At 45.2% G+C, this 17,954-nt stretch overlaps 1 protein-coding gene across 1 annotated transcript in view; it reads right to left on the bottom strand.

The window, feature by feature from the left end:
* Nucleotides 1-17,954, bottom strand: part of CDHR1 (cadherin related family member 1) — a 53,994-nt gene that overhangs the window by 337 nt on the left and 35,703 nt on the right. Inside the window, 3 exon segments of the mRNA XM_014940385.1 lie at nt 2-357; nt 16,205-16,459; nt 17,397-17,625. Coding sequence (XP_014795871.1) covers nt 2-357; nt 16,205-16,459; nt 17,397-17,625 — 840 coding nt within the window.

Raw genomic sequence — 17,954 nt, 5'->3', positions numbered from 1 at the left:
CGGGGGCACGGGGGCGGTGGGGGGCACGGGAACAACCTGGATGTTGTTGTTGCTGTTCTCATTCTGTAGGCTCTTGGCGTCATCCTCAACGACAAACTTCTCCGCAGCATTGCTGGGCCTCTTGAACTTCAGCCACTCCATCCTGACTGCCCGGGGCTGCGGCGGCTGTCTCTTTTTTATGATCCTTCTTACCGGCGTGATTTTGTTGGACCGCTTATTGCGCCAGAACATGGCCGTAGAGATCAAGATAGTGATCAGCACCATTATGCCCATGACACCAGCTAGCACTCCTAAGGCTTTCATGGGGTTATCTTTAGTTTGCATCAAAAAGGCGGCCATAGGCCCTTTGTGAAGAGTCTGTAAAAGAGTACAAAGAAAACACATGACTTACTCTATGGGACAGACAGTGACCCAGAAATTTCATTTGTCCAAAATATGTAACAAACAGGGCTGACTAATGAAAGTTGTCTCTTAAAAAAAAATGAGAGTCAAAGAGCCAGTCCACATCTGCAGAATTTGGATGGAGCAGGAGACTGGGCAAGGGTGGCAATATCGTGAGATGGACGACTGCTGAACACAGCAGCCAACAGGAGAATTACCACCACACCAGGACGGATTCCTGCGTGTCACCACAGCGTTCGTTCAACTTGCAAGAACTGAGTAAGGAAATAATTGGCTCCAGGATCTGGATTTCAGGGTTCATTTCCTAGAAGTATTAGTGTTGAACCCAAACAGAAGCTTATGAGTGGAAAACGATCTTACAAAACAAGTTGTAGGTGATATGGTGATGCAGTTTATAGGACTATTACTGAGCACGGAATTAAAAAGAATATGAAAAAACTTCTCTTTATAAAAATACAGTGTACAAATGAGTAGTTAGCAGGTTATGTGCTGCGTTCTGTTTTCAAGTACTCTTTTACAGACATGACAAAACTCTTTGAGGTAGGGGACATGAGTAGAGCTAAAGAGCTTTGTTTTTAGAAATAATAGAAATATGAAATAGCGTTAAGCTACATATGGCATATTAAGGACAAATGAATGGCCAGTTCACTTTGCAGCTTAGCACACTGTGCGCCTCGGAGGTCCCCGTATAATTTTGCGGATTTTGCCCTGCGGGTGGAGCTTGGATCTTTTCACACTTTTCCAGTACATGATGGTGGAGATCACCATTGTTACAGAAATGGTAGAAAGGACGCCACTCATGCAAATTCCAAATATTGTCCATGGACGCTTCTTGAGGCCTAAAATATAGGATTTTACCCTGGACTTGATCTGGAAATATCAAAAATAAGAGAAATGGTCAACCCTCACATACTTATATTTGAAAGAGACCAGCATCTATCTATTGTAAATACAACTACGGAATAGGGTAAAACGTGTACAGGATGGAGAGCATGTAAAATAAAAGGAGCTACATGTTGAACTAGGCACAGGAGAAGAGACAGTTGCAATGACCTTCAACTGAACTCAGAAACACTGAAATAAGTTAGGAAGCACGAATGAGCACCTGGTTGGTCAGGGAATAGAGGGCAGCAGCACAGCACAGAGATCGCCCTTAGTCATGGCATGGTAGTCTACCCTTGGACTACATTTCCAAGAGAAGTTCCTAATGAATACAAGCTCCTGCAAGGGTATGTGGACAGACAGTAGCATTGTGCAAGGCCAGGAGATCCTTCAGAAATGGCGCATTCACAAGCTGGTCAATAAAGCTAGATGAGGCTGCAGAGAGACAGAGCTACCCACGTGCCCCACTCCTCTGGCCTTGGCTCCAGGAGGGAATCATCACCCAAATTTTGTGTGCCTAGGAACAGGTTATCTGCATTTTAGTCAGCGGTCTAAGCTCCCAGCTCTTAGTCATTGGGGAGAAAAGGACACCTCCAGAGTAGTAGCCCCCACCAGCTAAGATAGGTATCAAAGACAGTGAGCATAAGGAGAGCCTTGTGACTAGCTTGGACTTGAACCTCTGAATTTTAGACATTTAAAGTGAGATCAGATGGATTTCCCTCTAAACTAGGAGGCTCACCTCTTTATCCTCTCCAGTCTGTGGGGAGAGATGACTAAGGCTATTCCCAAAGGGTGCTTCAGATTACCTCGTTAGGTATTAAACAAGAACACTATTTGTTTTTCAATCACATCCCTAAACATAAGGCATATAAATATATTAACACAAACACATTGTCTTCACTTCTGTATTGTCACAACCTGCCTCAAACACATTATCCAAGACCACTCTTCCCCTGTCCTGAGAGAAATGGGCAAAGACGTGGTATTGAAGCTCATGGACCACATTGCCTTACAGGTAGCAACCAATTTTGATCACTTTGCTGTACAAAAATTTTTTCCATTATTTAATTAGGAATGGGCCTAAGTTAGAAACCAAAAGCAGAGCAGTCCACAACCTTGGTGGAGCTTAGATTCCCAACAGCTTTGCTGCTCTACATTACATGGATTTTGTGTACTTAAATCCCATCAGATAACAGAAATTCTACCCTGGCTTACTTAACTTCATGTGAAAGTCTAATGAATTAAGTGTCAGATAAACCCTGCTAAGTAGTACATGACCTGAAATGAGTCCACTTATTATGAGTGTTGTCAAGATCTATTTTGCAGTGAGGTACTGATGGCTCAACACAAGAAGAAAGATGACACATGCTTAAGAAGATGCTGTATCTCAGTAATAATTATTTGACTAGCTATTTGAAAACCTTGAATAAATGGGATTAGACAGACGTACGTGTCTACGTTGCCAAAATACAACAGTTTCAGGGGCAAGAACAGATGGAAATTATATGGGGACTTTCAGAACTGGGCTTTGTTCAACTCCCCCCGTCTCACCAAGTTTGGCACCTATTCAGAGCTTCCAGTTATGAGGAGGTAATTAATACCAAAACTAAAACCACTAGCGGGCTCAGCCTATATTCTAGTTACCAGGCCTGTACCATACAGAGCTTTGCCCAGAATCAGCCTTGGCTAACAATTCTTCTGCAATATCTGCATGAAAAAACACAAGGCATTTTGTAAGTAAATAGTGGGAGAGTTGGTCGCGGCCATGACGCTCACAGGATAAACAGAAGGAAAACAAGCCTGGAACAGCATCTTGTCTGTGCTGTCACCATGGCCCAGTTGGTAACACACAGACCAGAAGTCCGAGCCCCCTCTGACGGTGAAAGCCTGGGAACATTTGGAGACCTGAGCGTAAGCGCGTTGGCTCTGAGCACTGCCCTGGGCCTTCAAAACACCCTCATGTCATCCTGTCCATCACCCAGCGCCTCAGAACTGGGTCAGCAAGTAGTGCCCCTTGTTAAGAGACACGCTACATTTTGAAGACTACTCATTTTTGAAGAGCACTGATCTTTCTTGTACACATAAACCAAAAGCAGACACACAACAAAATGAAAGCTGGTGTGGGGAGCACTGTCACACCTCTGCGGGCCAAAACCTGGAAGAGACACTCTCTTTCTTAATCAAAGAGTTGAAATGCCACTGCTCACAAAAGGTAATGCTCTGATGGGTTTTTGCTATGACTTCACAGTTATAATGAGCACTGGCCCAGAGAAGGGTTGAGGACAATTAGAGGGTTACAGAAGTGTGGCAGAAGTTTGGAAGTGGGTAAGTTGTTTGCATTACAACAGGTTACAATTATCGACAATTACAGTTGTCAAGAAAGGAGAAGTCCAATCCTGGGACATGAATACAATTAAAAAGAGAAAAGCAACTGTTTGGATTAAAAGACGTCATGACCTATTTTTTATTTAACAGGCAGGTATGGTCCCCTGGCAGAGAAGCTCCTCAAGCCCAAGTCCTGCAGGGTGCTGAAGTGTCCAGCAGTTATTGGGACTCAACAGCTTTCGAGAGACATTGACACACGCATTTGAAGGCAGTTTCAGAAGACCCAGCACGTGGGTCTGCAGCATGTGGGGCTTATTCTTGCCATCCTTCCTTCACAGTGGCTTCCTACTTAAAAATCTGAGTTTACCAAAGGGGACGTCCGTATCTCTCTTTGGTACTGAAATGGTGACTGATTTCCTTTGTTTTCTCCCTCCTGCCACAACAGTTTGCAATGTGCAGACACTCACACCTCTTGGCAGCTTCTCAAGAGCCTTTCGTAATGCATGGGTTGCAGAGAGCAGAACAAGTGGATGACACGTCCAGAAGTTGGACCCAATAGGAATGTCTGGTTGAGCTGTTCAACCAGGAGACCAGCTAAGGCTCACCAGCTATATTTAGAAGCCTAAGTAAGTAGGCGAAGCTGTTAAGAGCCCAAGCTATTGCAGATTATAGACAACTCGGGCTCATTCGACTTGAGCAAGTACAACAAAACAGCTGGTTCTGAGAAGCCCACTTCTACATATTCAACATTTCTGGGTTTTGCTTCAGATTGCTCTAGCCTGGTTTTAGGGGCAGACTGCCTGCTGGTGCCAAAACACACCAGGTGTGCTCACCAAACACATTTTCATCTGAAAGAAGTCCACTTTGTGTGCTCGGAGCTATCTGAGACATGAGCCGTGCCACAGTATGCAGGGATGATCAGGAGATTTGCTTCAGAAGTTACTCCAGATCTGAGGCAGACACAAGCTGCCCCCTCCAGTGCTCATCCCAAAGAGCAGCGCTATCACCATATATGAAGGCTGCACTTACATCACTTTGCAATGCAAACATGAGCGTCAGGCGAGACTTCCCAAATCAAACAATTTTTCTCTGAACAATTTCTTTCAAGGTCCATGTAACTGTTGGAAGAAGAGGCTAATTGCTCTGCAAATGTGGCAAAGCATGTTTAGTGCCATCAGCAACCATGGTTGCAGCTGTAGAATGAGAGAGGAGGAGATACCCTCATTAATTAACAGAAGGTATTTGTTGAACCTTTCAATTAGGGGAATCTAAAACTGAGACTTACCAGCTATATTTAGAGGTCTAAATGAGTGGCCAAAGCTATTAGGAACCACAGATTATGCAGTCTAAATATGGACTTAAGCCTCAGTCCATCAAGAGGTGTAAACAAACACCCCCATATATTTGCAGAACATCAGTGGGGTCATGGAGAGGCAGAGAGATCCCCCGTCAGACCAACCTTCAGGATCAGGAGTGGGAATCAGCTTTCTATTAAAATCTTGGGCAGCAGGAATAGATTTGTGAGTGAGACAAACGGGTGAAAAAAGAGTGGCTTTTTCAGCATATGCTTCTTATTCTGTCAAGAAGAGATAGGAGATTAACAGATGCCACTCAATAGCAATTTCCATAAAACCAGACTCAGTTAAATTAAAAGGCTTCTGGAATTTTTTATCACTGTGTTATTCCAAGAGCAAAAGGTTCTTTTGATGTGCAATACTGCTGAACTTCGCCACAAGGCATCTATCTCAAAGGGCACAGCCTTGTGCTAATTGCAGTGGTAAATGTTAATCAGAAAATATGCCTGTTTAATTACTTGGTGTGATTAACACTGCAGGAAACCTCTGGAGGATGCATTCAAAAATATCCTCCTTATCCAAAATCAGTAATACATAAATGCCCACCAAACAGCTAACTCAAAGAGACTTTGTACAGCTGGAGCAGAGAGGGATGAAAGGGGTGTTTGTAACAGCCTCTGAGAGGCCGAGCGCACGCAGTGCCCCTCTACCAAGGGACTGTCTTCTTCAGGGTGTCAGCAGTGACTGTGCTGTCCCTTGGACACAGGGAGCAACCACGGGGTTCGTGCACTGACACTGCACCTCACTCACGCCAAAGCTGAAATTTGACGGTGGTTTTTGTAAGGAGATGTGATGCTCTTGAAGAAAAATCCAACCCAAATACTTGCAAGCAATGGAAGGAGTAATGGAGAAACGTGCAGAAGCTTATGGAGGTTGTGATGTCAGATTAGTGGTGCAGATCCTGCTGAAGAAACCTACGCAAGTGAATAAAGAAGATGCCGTCGCCACCTTGGGCTCTGTGTTGGGACTTGGCATGCAGAAGAGCATAAAGAAAGGAGTAACTGTGTCTGAAAGGAATCCATGTCACGTGTTTCCCTTTACACTTCTCAGGGGGGACAATCCCTCATTTTGTGCCAAACCTGTACTCCTGGAGGAGGGGAAGGGAAGCAGAGAGGGGACTTTGTAGGAGACACCTTCTTTCATCAGGTGCTGATGTTGCTTCTCACACTAGAAGGAAATCCAGGAAACTCTTCATCCCAAAGCTGCTCTTATTTTCCTTCCAGCTGTCCTTTATCAGCCAGTTCAGGGACACATCTTCTCCCCACGCAGCAGAGGTGTGGGGCACCCCCCCTCCACTTGCCACCCCTCAGCCCTGTGCCTTAGCCCCCATGCTAACAGAGAGGTTCCCAGCTCATCCTGGACAGAGGGAAGCTGGAGGTTAGATGCTGGTTTTCAACAGTGGGGACGGTGCCTGAGGCCACCTGGTGCCACATGCTCCTGAGATGTGCACCCTGAGAGAAGCCTGGAATCAAGGCAGGGAGGGTGAGCTCTCCCAATGTTGGCTGTGGGCAGCAATTCTTACTTGTATAAAACCCACCAAAACTTAAGGTTTCCATGGGAAATCAAAGTTCTAAGCAGTTTATTTCCTTTCTATTGGTAAGAATGGCCAAACCTCCAGACTTACCACAAGAGGTCCAGCACATGCAGTCCCCCAGCTCCACCTGGCAGAGCCTTGAAGCAGCGTGTCCTGCCCATGGCAGCGTTCATGGAGCCTGCAGGGAGGCTGGCCATCCCCGACAGGCAGCCCCACACCAGGCACCCCCTCTGCTCAGGCAGACCCACATCCCACGGCAGGCCTGGTGGGGCAGGCAGTGACAGCAGAGACCAGGAGCTACTCCTGGGCTGCTGGTGCCTGTTTGCGTGGCACAAACGATCTCTGCGGACACCTTTTAGCTGTCAGGGGACCCTGAACTGCATACAAGAAGTACCATATAAATGCACCTGGTAAGGAGTGCAGTTGGGATAAAAGATGGGGAAACAGAGAAAGACTGTGATACATAAAGGAGCAGCAGGTACATCTTGACCCAACAAAGAGGTGGCCAGTTGCTGTCTGTAGGAAGAGATTTGCATCTTTGCCCAGTATGTGTGTGGTCCAGAGACTGTCAGGCTAATGATGTGTTTCTCATCTGCTTTAAAGCCCATTTCCTCCCTGCTGGTACCTACTTACAGGCACGCCAAGGCACTTACAATAAATAAGAATCGTGCAAGCGTGTGCTGCTCACCATAAATCGCTGCTTGTTCTGTGGTTCTTGTAAAAGTAACAGGAAACTCTCAAACTACATATCCTATCTTTTAGAGTCTTCTCGTTTTGTCTGCTAATAATACTGCAATTATTAAACTCATATCCAAAAATCTATGTACTTAAAAGCATTTCTATAAAGTTTTCTCACTTTTCCTATGTCACTTATGTTGACTTGCAAACCTGGTCTGATATATTTCACTCTGACCCCACTACTTTCCACTCACTTTTTGTAGGGGAAAAAAGATTGTTTTCTTCTCCTGAATAAAAAAAAAAAAAAGTATCATAAATTTAGCAGTCAGGATTTACCTTTACTCCCAGGAATCTACAGTCCTTAATTTGCATACCTCTAACAATCAGATGCAAGAAACTCATCTCCCAACCACATCATGCTCCTACCTTTGTACCTTTGCATTTTCTCTGATCAAAATGTCTTGTACATTTGTGGCTGCAGAATCCAACTTCACCACAAGGCTCTAGAAACATTCTACAAAGCAGAGCAAGCAAGGAAGCAGAAGCAATGGCTGGCAACTTTTTGGCTGTTGATTTCAACTCCCGAAGCATTGTTAAAGTAGTCTCAGAAATAGAGCAGGCAATGACTACTCTTTGGTGCCTCTCAAGGATTATTTCATATAAGGATTTTGCTAAATCATTTGCTTACCTCCTCTGTGATATCAATCTTCAGAACTGCTGTGGTGCTGAAGGACGGGGAGCCTCGGTCTTTGGCCTGCACCACCAATGACCATATGCAGTCTTTGTTCTTCGTGATGTTGTGGATGATGTCCAGGGATCGGATATAGGATTTCAGCTTGATTTCCCCAGTGCTTTGGTCTATATCAAACACATTGGCTGGATCTGCTTGCATGATGGAATAATCCACAATGTTGTTGGGTTCTTCTGCATCTTGGTCTATAGCCTGGTAGGGAAAATGTAAAGAACAAAGAGATGGTTGTTTCTATGTTTGCCTGAAGACAAAACTCTAAAAGGTTCTGAGCATTCAATTCCGATACTATCCATGCTGAGAGATGACTGGGCTGTTTTTGTTTCATCTTGGAAACAATTTCCCCTTTTCTGGTATCAGCTGTGTTACATTTTCTAGTGAAAAACAGCAGGACTAGAGTTCTTTCTGTATAACTGATTTCTATTTGAGATTAAATAAAATCAGGAAAAACTGAACCGTAACCTATCTGTAGAATGCAAATGGTGCACTGCTGGGGAGTTTCTCACACAGCGTGGGGAACAGACGTGAAGTGAATAGAGAGCAATGGGATTAGCTCCACACATGTTAATGTACAGCTGCCTTAATTTTTGTGCTGTGGTATTTGCTCTACTACCATTAGGTGTTGTGTAATCAGGCCTCACTATATGCATTCAAATATGTGTAACGTAGGATGTTCTGCTCCTTCGCCTGTGAATTGTTGTGGTTTTTTATTCCTCCTGTTCCACGCTGGATCAATGAATAGAGTTCCGCAAAGCAAAAGAAGTTGTGTGGTTGAGCATAAAGGCATGGCAGGAAGGTTAAGTATTCAAAACCCTGTACTTTCATTCAATCCTTTTATTTGGGCTTATTATGATCACTGAATAATCCAGGATCCTCCACCAGCTGATGGCTCAAATACTGTAATAGAATTTTATCTTTTGCCTATAGAATTTATGTCTCCTTCTCAGCAGTCTGTAAACACTACAGATACAACCTAAGACAGCAGATACCACCTGGGACAGCAGGTACCACCTAGGACAGGAGGTACCACCTAGGACAGCAGATACAACCTAAGACAGCAGATACCACCTGGGACAGCAGGTACCACCTAGGACAGGAGGTACCACCTGGGACAGCAGATACAACCTAAGACAGCAGATACCACCTGGGACAGCAGGTACAACCTAGGACAGGAGGTACCACCTAGGACAGCAGATACAACCTAAGACAGCAGATACCACCTGGGACAGCAGGTACCACCTAGGACAGGAGGTACCACCTGGGACAGCAGATACAACCTAAGACAGCAGATACCACCTGGGACAGCAGGTACAACCTAGGACAGCAGGTACCACCTAGGACAGCAGATACAACCTGGGACAGCAGGTACCACTGGGGACAGCAGGTACCAGCTACGCACTACCCCCTTGCAGCGTGCAGTGTCACTGCTGTAGGAGACCTGTGCACCTGCTCAGTGCCACAGCCAGGCCAATGTCTTCAAAAGTGGCTCTGGGATTTGAAGCCACGGATTTTTGGACACCTCAAACCCACCTGCCAGACCAGGTCAGAAGTGGCATCCTCCAGATCCTTGGCTGCAGAGTGACTTGTTTGGAAGCCAGGACTCTGGGTAGGGGCCTCCAAAACAGGGGCGATCTGAACCCCCTTCACTTGGGGGTGCTCGTGGCTGGTGCGAGGGTACTCAGCCCCCGGTCAGACAGCTGCAGGGAGGGACCAACACGGGGACAGGAGCTGAAGGAGCTGCAGTCACAACTGGACACAGACCGCAGCATTTGCTATGGGTGGGGTGACTCCGTAGCACGTAATACTTGCAGAAGATTTGGGGTGGCTATCAGAGCGAGAAGCTGCTCTCAGTTTTCAGGGTGCTGACAGACACAGGGGAGACCACAGCACAAAAATATATCCACGCGCGGCCACAGTCTGCAGTCTCTGGGCACTGCCAAGAACACCTAGATGTGGGGCTCACCAATAGCTGCGTTCCTCTTCTCAAACTTCATTTTGAGCTCTGACACGAGGGCATTGTGGGCGCTGCCATGACCTCTCTTCTTCAGCTGCTTGTTTATAAACTTGGGAGTGAGGGAGCCAGAGACCGTTGGCACCCGCCACCCCGGGAAGCTGGTCAATAAAGCTAGATGAGGCTGCAGAGAGACAGAGCTACCCACGTGCCCCACTCCTCTGGCCTTGGCTCCAGGAGGGAATCATCACCCAAATTTTGTGTGCCTAGGAACAGGTTATCTGCATTTTAGTCAGCGGTCTAAGCTCCCAGCTCTTAGTCATTGGGGAGAAAAGGACACCTCCAGAGTAGTAGCCCCCACCAGCTAAGATAGGTATCAAAGACAGTGAGCATAAGGAGAGCCTTGTGACTAGCTTGGACTTGAACCTCTGAATTTTAGACATTTAAAGTGAGATCAGATGGATTTCCCTCTAAACTAGGAGGCTCACCTCTTTATCCTCTCCAGTCTGTGGGGAGAGATGACTAAGGCTATTCCCAAAGGGTGCTTCAGATTACCTCGTTAGGTATTAAACAAGAACACTATTTGTTTTTCAATCACATCCCTAAACATAAGGCATATAAATATATTAACACAAACACATTGTCTTCACTTCTGTATTGTCACAACCTGCCTCAAACACATTATCCAAGACCACTCTTCCCCTGTCCTGAGAGAAATGGGCAAAGACGTGGTATTGAAGCTCATGGACCACATTGCCTTACAGGTAGCAACCAATTTTGATCACTTTGCTGTACAAAAATTTTTTCCATTATTTAATTAGGAATGGGCCTAAGTTAGAAACCAAAAGCAGAGCAGTCCACAACCTTGGTGGAGCTTAGATTCCCAACAGCTTTGCTGCTCTACATTACATGGATTTTGTGTACTTAAATCCCATCAGATAACAGAAATTCTACCCTGGCTTACTTAACTTCATGTGAAAGTCTAATGAATTAAGTGTCAGATAAACCCTGCTAAGTAGTACATGACCTGAAATGAGTCCACTTATTATGAGTGTTGTCAAGATCTATTTTGCAGTGAGGTACTGATGGCTCAACACAAGAAGAAAGATGACACATACTTAAGAAGATGCTGTATCTCAGCAATAATTATTTGACTAGCTATTTGAAAACCTTGAATAAATGGGATTAGACAGACGTACGTGTCTACGTTGCCAAAATACAACAGTTTCAGGGGCAAGAACAGATGGAAATTATATGGGGACTTTCAGAACTGGGCTTTGTTCAACTCCCCCCGTCTCACCAAGTTTGGCACCTATTCAGAGCTTCCAGTTATGAGGAGGTAATTAATACCAAAACTAAAACCACTAGCGGGCTCAGCCTATATTCTAGTTACCAGGCCTGTACCATACAGAGCTTTGCCCAGAATCAGCCTTGGCTAACAATTCTTCTGCAATATCTGCATGAAAAAACACAAGGCATTTTGTAAGTAAATAGTGGGAGAGTTGGTCGCGGCCATGACGCTCACAGGATAAACAGAAGGAAAACAAGCCTGGAACAGCATCTTGTCTGTGCTGTCACCATGGCCCAGTTGGTAACACACAGACCAGAAGTCCGAGCCCCCTCTGACGGTGAAAGCCTGGGAACATTTGGAGACCTGAGCGTAAGCGCGTTGGCTCTGAGCACTGCCCTGGGCCTTCAAAACACCCTCATGTCATCCTGTCCATCACCCAGCGCCTCAGAACTGGGTCAGCAAGTAGTGCCCCTTGTTAAGAGACACGCTACATTTTGAAGACTACTCATTTTTGAAGAGCACTGATCTTTCTTGTACACATAAACCAAAAGCAGACACACAACAAAATGAAAGCTGGTGTGGGGAGCACTGTCACACCTCTGCGGGCCAAAACCTGGAAGAGACACTCTCTTTCTTAATCAAAGAGTTGAAATGCCACTGCTCACAAAAGGTAATGCTCTGATGGGTTTTTGCTATGACTTCACAGTTATAATGAGCACTGGCCCAGAGAAGGGTTGAGGACAATTAGAGGGTTACAGAAGTGTGGCAGAAGTTTGGAAGTGGGTAAGTTGTTTGCATTACAACAGGTTACAATTATCGACAATTACAGTTGTCAAGAAAGGAGAAGTCCAATCCTGGGACATGAATACAATTAAAAAGAGAAAAGCAACTGTTTGGATTAAAAGACGTCATGACCTATTTTTTATTTAACAGGCAGGTATGGTCCCCTGGCAGAGAAGCTCCTCAAGCCCAAGTCCTGCAGGGTGCTGAAGTGTCCAGCAGTTATTGGGACTCAACAGCTTTCGAGAGACATTGACACACGCATTTGAAGGCAGTTTCAGAAGACCCAGCACGTGGGTCTGCAGCATGTGGGGCTTATTCTTGCCATCCTTCCTTCACAGTGGCTTCCTACTTAAAAATCTGAGTTTACCAAAGGGGACGTCCGTATCTCTCTTTGGTACTGAAATGGTGACTGATTTCCTTTGTTTTCTCCCTCCTGCCACAACAGTTTGCAATGTGCAGACACTCACACCTCTTGGCAGCTTCTCAAGAGCCTTTCGTAATGCATGGGTTGCAGAGAGCAGAACAAGTGGATGACACGTCCAGAAGTTGGACCCAATAGGAATGTCTGGTTGAGCTGTTCAACCAGGAGACCAGCTAAGGCTCACCAGCTATATTTAGAAGCCTAAGTAAGTAGGCGAAGCTGTTAAGAGCCCAAGCTATTGCAGATTATAGACAACTCGGGCTCATTCGACTTGAGCAAGTACAACAAAACAGCTGGTTCTGAGAAGCCCACTTCTACATATTCAACATTTCTGGGTTTTGCTTCAGATTGCTCTAGCCTGGTTTTAGGGGCAGACTGCCTGCTGGTGCCAAAACACACCAGGTGTGCTCACCAAACACATTTTCATCTGAAAGAAGTCCACTTTGTGTGCTCGGAGCTATCTGAGACATGAGCCGTGCCACAGTATGCAGGGATGATCAGGAGATTTGCTTCAGAAGTTACTCCAGATCTGAGGCAGACACAAGCTGCCCCCTCCAGTGCTCATCCCAAAGAGCAGCGCTATCACCATATATGAAGGCTGCATTTACATCACTTTGCAATGCAAACATGAGCGTCAGGCGAGACTTCCCAAATCAAACAATTTTTCTCTGAACAATTTCTTTCAAGGTCCATGTAACTGTTGGAAGAAGAGGCTAATTGCTCTGCAAATGTGGCAAAGCATGTTTAGTGCCATCAGCAACCATGGTTGCAGCTGTAGAATGAGAGAGGAGGAGATACCCTCATTAATTAACAGAAGGTATTTGTTGAACCTTTCAATTAGGGGAATCTAAAACTGAGACTTACCAGCTATATTTAGAGGTCTAAATGAGTGGCCAAAGCTATTAGGAACCACAGATTATGCAGTCTAAATATGGACTTAAGCCTCAGTCCATCAAGAGGTGTAAACAAACACCCCCATATATTTGCAGAACATCAGTGGGGTCATGGAGAGGCAGAGAGATCCCCCGTCAGACCAACCTTCAGGATCAGGAGTGGGAATCAGCTTTCTATTAAAATCTTGGGCAGCAGGAATAGATTTGTGAGTGAGACAAACGGGTGAAAAAAGAGTGGCTTTTTCAGCATATGCTTCTTATTCTGTCAAGAAGAGATAGGAGATTAACAGATGCCACTCAATAGCAATTTCCATAAAACCAGACTCAGTTAAATTAAAAGGCTTCTGGAATTTTTTATCACTGTGTTATTCCAAGAGCAAAAGGTTCTTTTGATGTGCAATACTGCTGAACTTAGCCACAAGGCATCTATCTCAAAGGGCACAGCCTTGTGCTAATTGCAGTGGTAAATGTTAATCAGAAAATATGCCTGTTTAATTACTTGGTGTGATTAACACTGCAGGAAACCTCTGGAGGATGCATTCAAAAATATCCTCCTTATCCAAAATCAGTAATACATAAATGCCCACCAAACAGCTAACTCAAAGAGACTTTGTACAGCTGGAGCAGAGAGGGATGAAAGGGGTGTTTGTAACAGCCTCTGAGAGGCCGAGCGCACGCAGTGCCCCTCTACCAAGGGACTGTCTTCTTCAGGGTGTCAGCAGTGACTGTGCTGTCCCTTGGACACAGGGAGCAACCACGGGGTTCGTGCACTGACACTGCACCTCACTCACGCCAAAGCTGAAATTTGACGGTGGTTTTTGTAAGGAGATGTGATGCTCTTGAAGAAAAATCCAACCCAAATACTTGCAAGCAATGGAAGGAGTAATGGAGAAACGTGCAGAAGCTTATGGAGGTTGTGATGTCAGATTAGTGGTGCAGATCCTGCTGAAGAAACCTACGCAAGTGAATAAAGAAGATGCCGTCGCCACCTTGGGCTCTGTGTTGGGACTTGGCATGCAGAAGAGCATAAAGAAAGGAGTAACTGTGTCTGAAAGGAATCCATGTCACGTGTTTCCCTTTACACTTCTCAGGGGGGACAATCCCTCATTTTGTGCCAAACCTGTACTCCTGGAGGAGGGGAAGGGAAGCAGAGAGGGGACTTTGTAGGAGACACCTTCTTTCATCAGGTGCTGATGTTGCTTCTCACACTAGAAGGAAATCCAGGAAACTCTTCATCCCAAAGCTGCTCTTATTTTCCTTCCAGCTGTCCTTTATCAGCCAGTTCAGGGACACATCTTCTCCCCACGCAGCAGAGGTGTGGGGCACCCCCCCTCCACTTGCCACCCCTCAGCCCTGTGCCTTAGCCCCCATGCTAACAGAGAGGTTCCCAGCTCATCCTGGACAGAGGGAAGCTGGAGGTTAGATGCTGGTTTTCAACAGTGGGGACGGTGCCTGAGGCCACCTGGTGCCACATGCTCCTGAGATGTGCACCCTGAGAGAAGCCTGGAATCAAGGCAGGGAGGGTGAGCTCTCCCAATGTTGGCTGTGGGCAGCAATTCTTACTTGTATAAAACCCACCAAAACTTAAGGTTTCCATGGGAAATCAAAGTTCTAAGCAGTTTATTTCCTTTCTATTGGTAAGAATGGCCAAACCTCCAGACTTACCACAAGAGGTCCAGCACATGCAGTCCCCCAGCTCCACCTGGCAGAGCCTTGAAGCAGCGTGTCCTGCCCATGGCAGCGTTCATGGAGCCTGCAGGGAGGCTGGCCATCCCCGACAGGCAGCCCCACACCAGGCACCCCCTCTGCTCAGGCAGACCCACATCCCACGGCAGGCCTGGTGGGGCAGGCAGTGACAGCAGAGACCAGGAGCTACTCCTGGGCTGCTGGTGCCTGTTTGCGTGGCACAAACGATCTCTGCGGACACCTTTTAGCTGTCAGGGGACCCTGAACTGCATACAAGAAGTACCATATAAATGCACCTGGTAAGGAGTGCAGTTGGGATAAAAGATGGGGAAACAGAGAAAGACTGTGATACATAAAGGAGCAGCAGGTACATCTTGACCCAACAAAGAGGTGGCCAGTTGCTGTCTGTAGGAAGAGATTTGCATCTTTGCCCAGTATGTGTGTGGTCCAGAGACTGTCAGGCTAATGATGTGTTTCTCATCTGCTTTAAAGCCCATTTCCTCCCTGCTGGTACCTACTTACAGGCACGCCAAGGCACTTACAATAAATAAGAATCGTGCAAGCGTGTGCTGCTCACCATAAATCGCTGCTTGTTCTGTGGTTCTTGTAAAAGTAACAGGAAACTCTCAAACTACATATCCTATCTTTTAGAGTCTTCTCGTTTTGTCTGCTAATAATACTGCAATTATTAAACTCATATCCAAAAATCTATGTACTTAAAAGCATTTCTATAAAGTTTTCTCACTTTTCCTATGTCACTTATGTTGACTTGCAAACCTGGTCTGATATATTTCACTCTGACCCCACTACTTTCCACTCACTTTTTGTAGGGGAAAAAAGATTGTTTTCTTCTCCTGAATAAAAAAAAAAAAAAGTATCATAAATTTAGCAGTCAGGATTTACCTTTACTCCCAGGAATCTACAGTCCTTAATTTGCATACCTCTAACAATCAGATGCAAGAAACTCATCTCCCAACCACATCATGCTCCTACCTTTGTACCTTTGCATTTTCTCTGATCAAAATGTCTTGTACATTTGTGGCTGCAGAATCCAACTTCACCACAAGGCTCTAGAAACATTCTACAAAGCAGAGCAAGCAAGGAAGCAGAAGCAATGGCTGGCAACTTTTTGGCTGTTGATTTCAACTCCCGAAGCATTGTTAAAGTAGTCTCAGAAATAGAGCAGGCAATGACTACTCTTTGGTGCCTCTCAAGGATTATTTCATATAAGGATTTTGCTAAATCATTTGCTTACCTCCTCTGTGATATCAATCTTCAGAACTGCTGTGGTGCTGAAGGACGGGGAGCCTCGGTCTTTGGCCTGCACCACCAATGACCATATGCAGTCTTTGTTCTTCGTGATGTTGTGGATGATGTCCAGGGATCGGATATAGGATTTCAGCTTGATTTCCCCAGTGCTTTGGTCTATATCAAACACATTGGCTGGATCTGCTTGCATGATGGAATAATCCACAATGTTGTTGGGTTCTTCTGCATCTTGGTCTATAGCCTGGTAGGGAAAATGTAAAGAACAAAGAGATGGTTGTTTCTATGTTTGCCTGAAGACAAAACTCTAAAAGGTTCTGAGCATTCAATTCCGATACTATCCATGCTGAGAGATGACTGGGCTGTTTTTGTTTCATCTTGGAAACAATTTCCCCTTTTCTGGTATCAGCTGTGTTACATTTTCTAGTGAAAAACAGCAGGACTAGAGTTCTTTCTGTATAACTGATTTCTATTTGAGATTAAATAAAATCAGGAAAAACTGAACCGTAACCTATCTGTAGAATGCAAATGGTGCACTGCTGGGGAGTTTCTCACACAGCGTGGGGAACAGACGTGAAGTGAATAGAGAGCAATGGGATTAGCTCCACACATGTTAATGTACAGCTGCCTTAATTTTTGTGCTGTGGTATTTGCTCTACTACCATTAGGTGTTGTGTAATCAGGCCTCACTATATGCATTCAAATATGTGTAACGTAGGATGTTCTGCTCCTTTGCCTGTGAATTGTTGTGGTTTTTTTTTCCTCCTGTTCCACGCTGGATCAATGAATAGAGTTCCGCAAAGCAAAAGAAGTTGTGTGGTTGAGCATAAAGGCATGGCAGGAAGGTTAAGTATTCAAAACCCTGTACTTTCATTCAATCCTTTTATTTGGGCTTATTATGATCACTGAATAATCCAGGATCCTCCACCAGCTGATGGCTCAAATACTGTAATAGAATTTTATCTTTTGCCTATAGAATTTATGTCTCCTTCTCAGCAGTCTGTAAACACTATCATTCCATGCTTTAATCCATTTTTTTTTACACATACAAATGGATGTGCAAAATAAAGCCCCAGGAAAAGCCAACTTTCAGGCATTCACTATGATCCCTGAGCAATAAACAGCAGAGCTGGGGCTTTTCCAAAGCGCTCTGCTTTGTGACACACTGTGTGGTCTCTCACCTCTATCTTCACCGGTGACCCAATGATCATCGTCTTTTCCTGGATGTTTTCATTGAACTCTGGAGAGTGGTCATTGACATCCAGCACAGTGATAAACACTTCAGCCAAGCTGTATTTCCCATCTGTGTCCTCTGCCTTCACATAGAAATTATACTTTGAGTTCACTTCAGCATCTAACACAGCCCAGGGCTGGGTGTAAATTATACCTGTTGATGGGTGGATTAGGAACCTGGAAAAGAAGGATGGAAAGACTTTTGGGTTTTCTGATGACTTAATGTGTGTTTACAGCCTGGGGCAAAGGTGGGTTCTAACCACTGAAATGCTGTGCCCAAAGATTGGTACTCTTCACCTAACACCCGTCTGGTCGATGCTTCCGAATCATTCACTCTACCTATTTTTTTTGCTAGTTCTTTAGCCTTGAAAAACCAGAGAACTATCAGAGTCTGGTGTTTTTCTATCTATTGTGCATTTTAGCTGCATTTTCTGTTAAAGCCTTTGTCCTCAATAAATGCTCAGTGTGATGGCCTTCTCCCAGAGTGATTTCTTTGCGTTAAAACA

This window comes from Calidris pugnax, unplaced genomic scaffold (assembly GCF_001431845.1).
Source record: "Calidris pugnax isolate Ruff unplaced genomic scaffold, ASM143184v1 scaffold39, whole genome shotgun sequence".
NCBI lineage: Eukaryota > Metazoa > Chordata > Aves > Charadriiformes > Scolopacidae > Calidris > Calidris pugnax.
The sequence above is the reverse complement of the archived record's forward strand: the minus strand, read 5'-3'. Positions and strand labels throughout refer to the sequence as shown.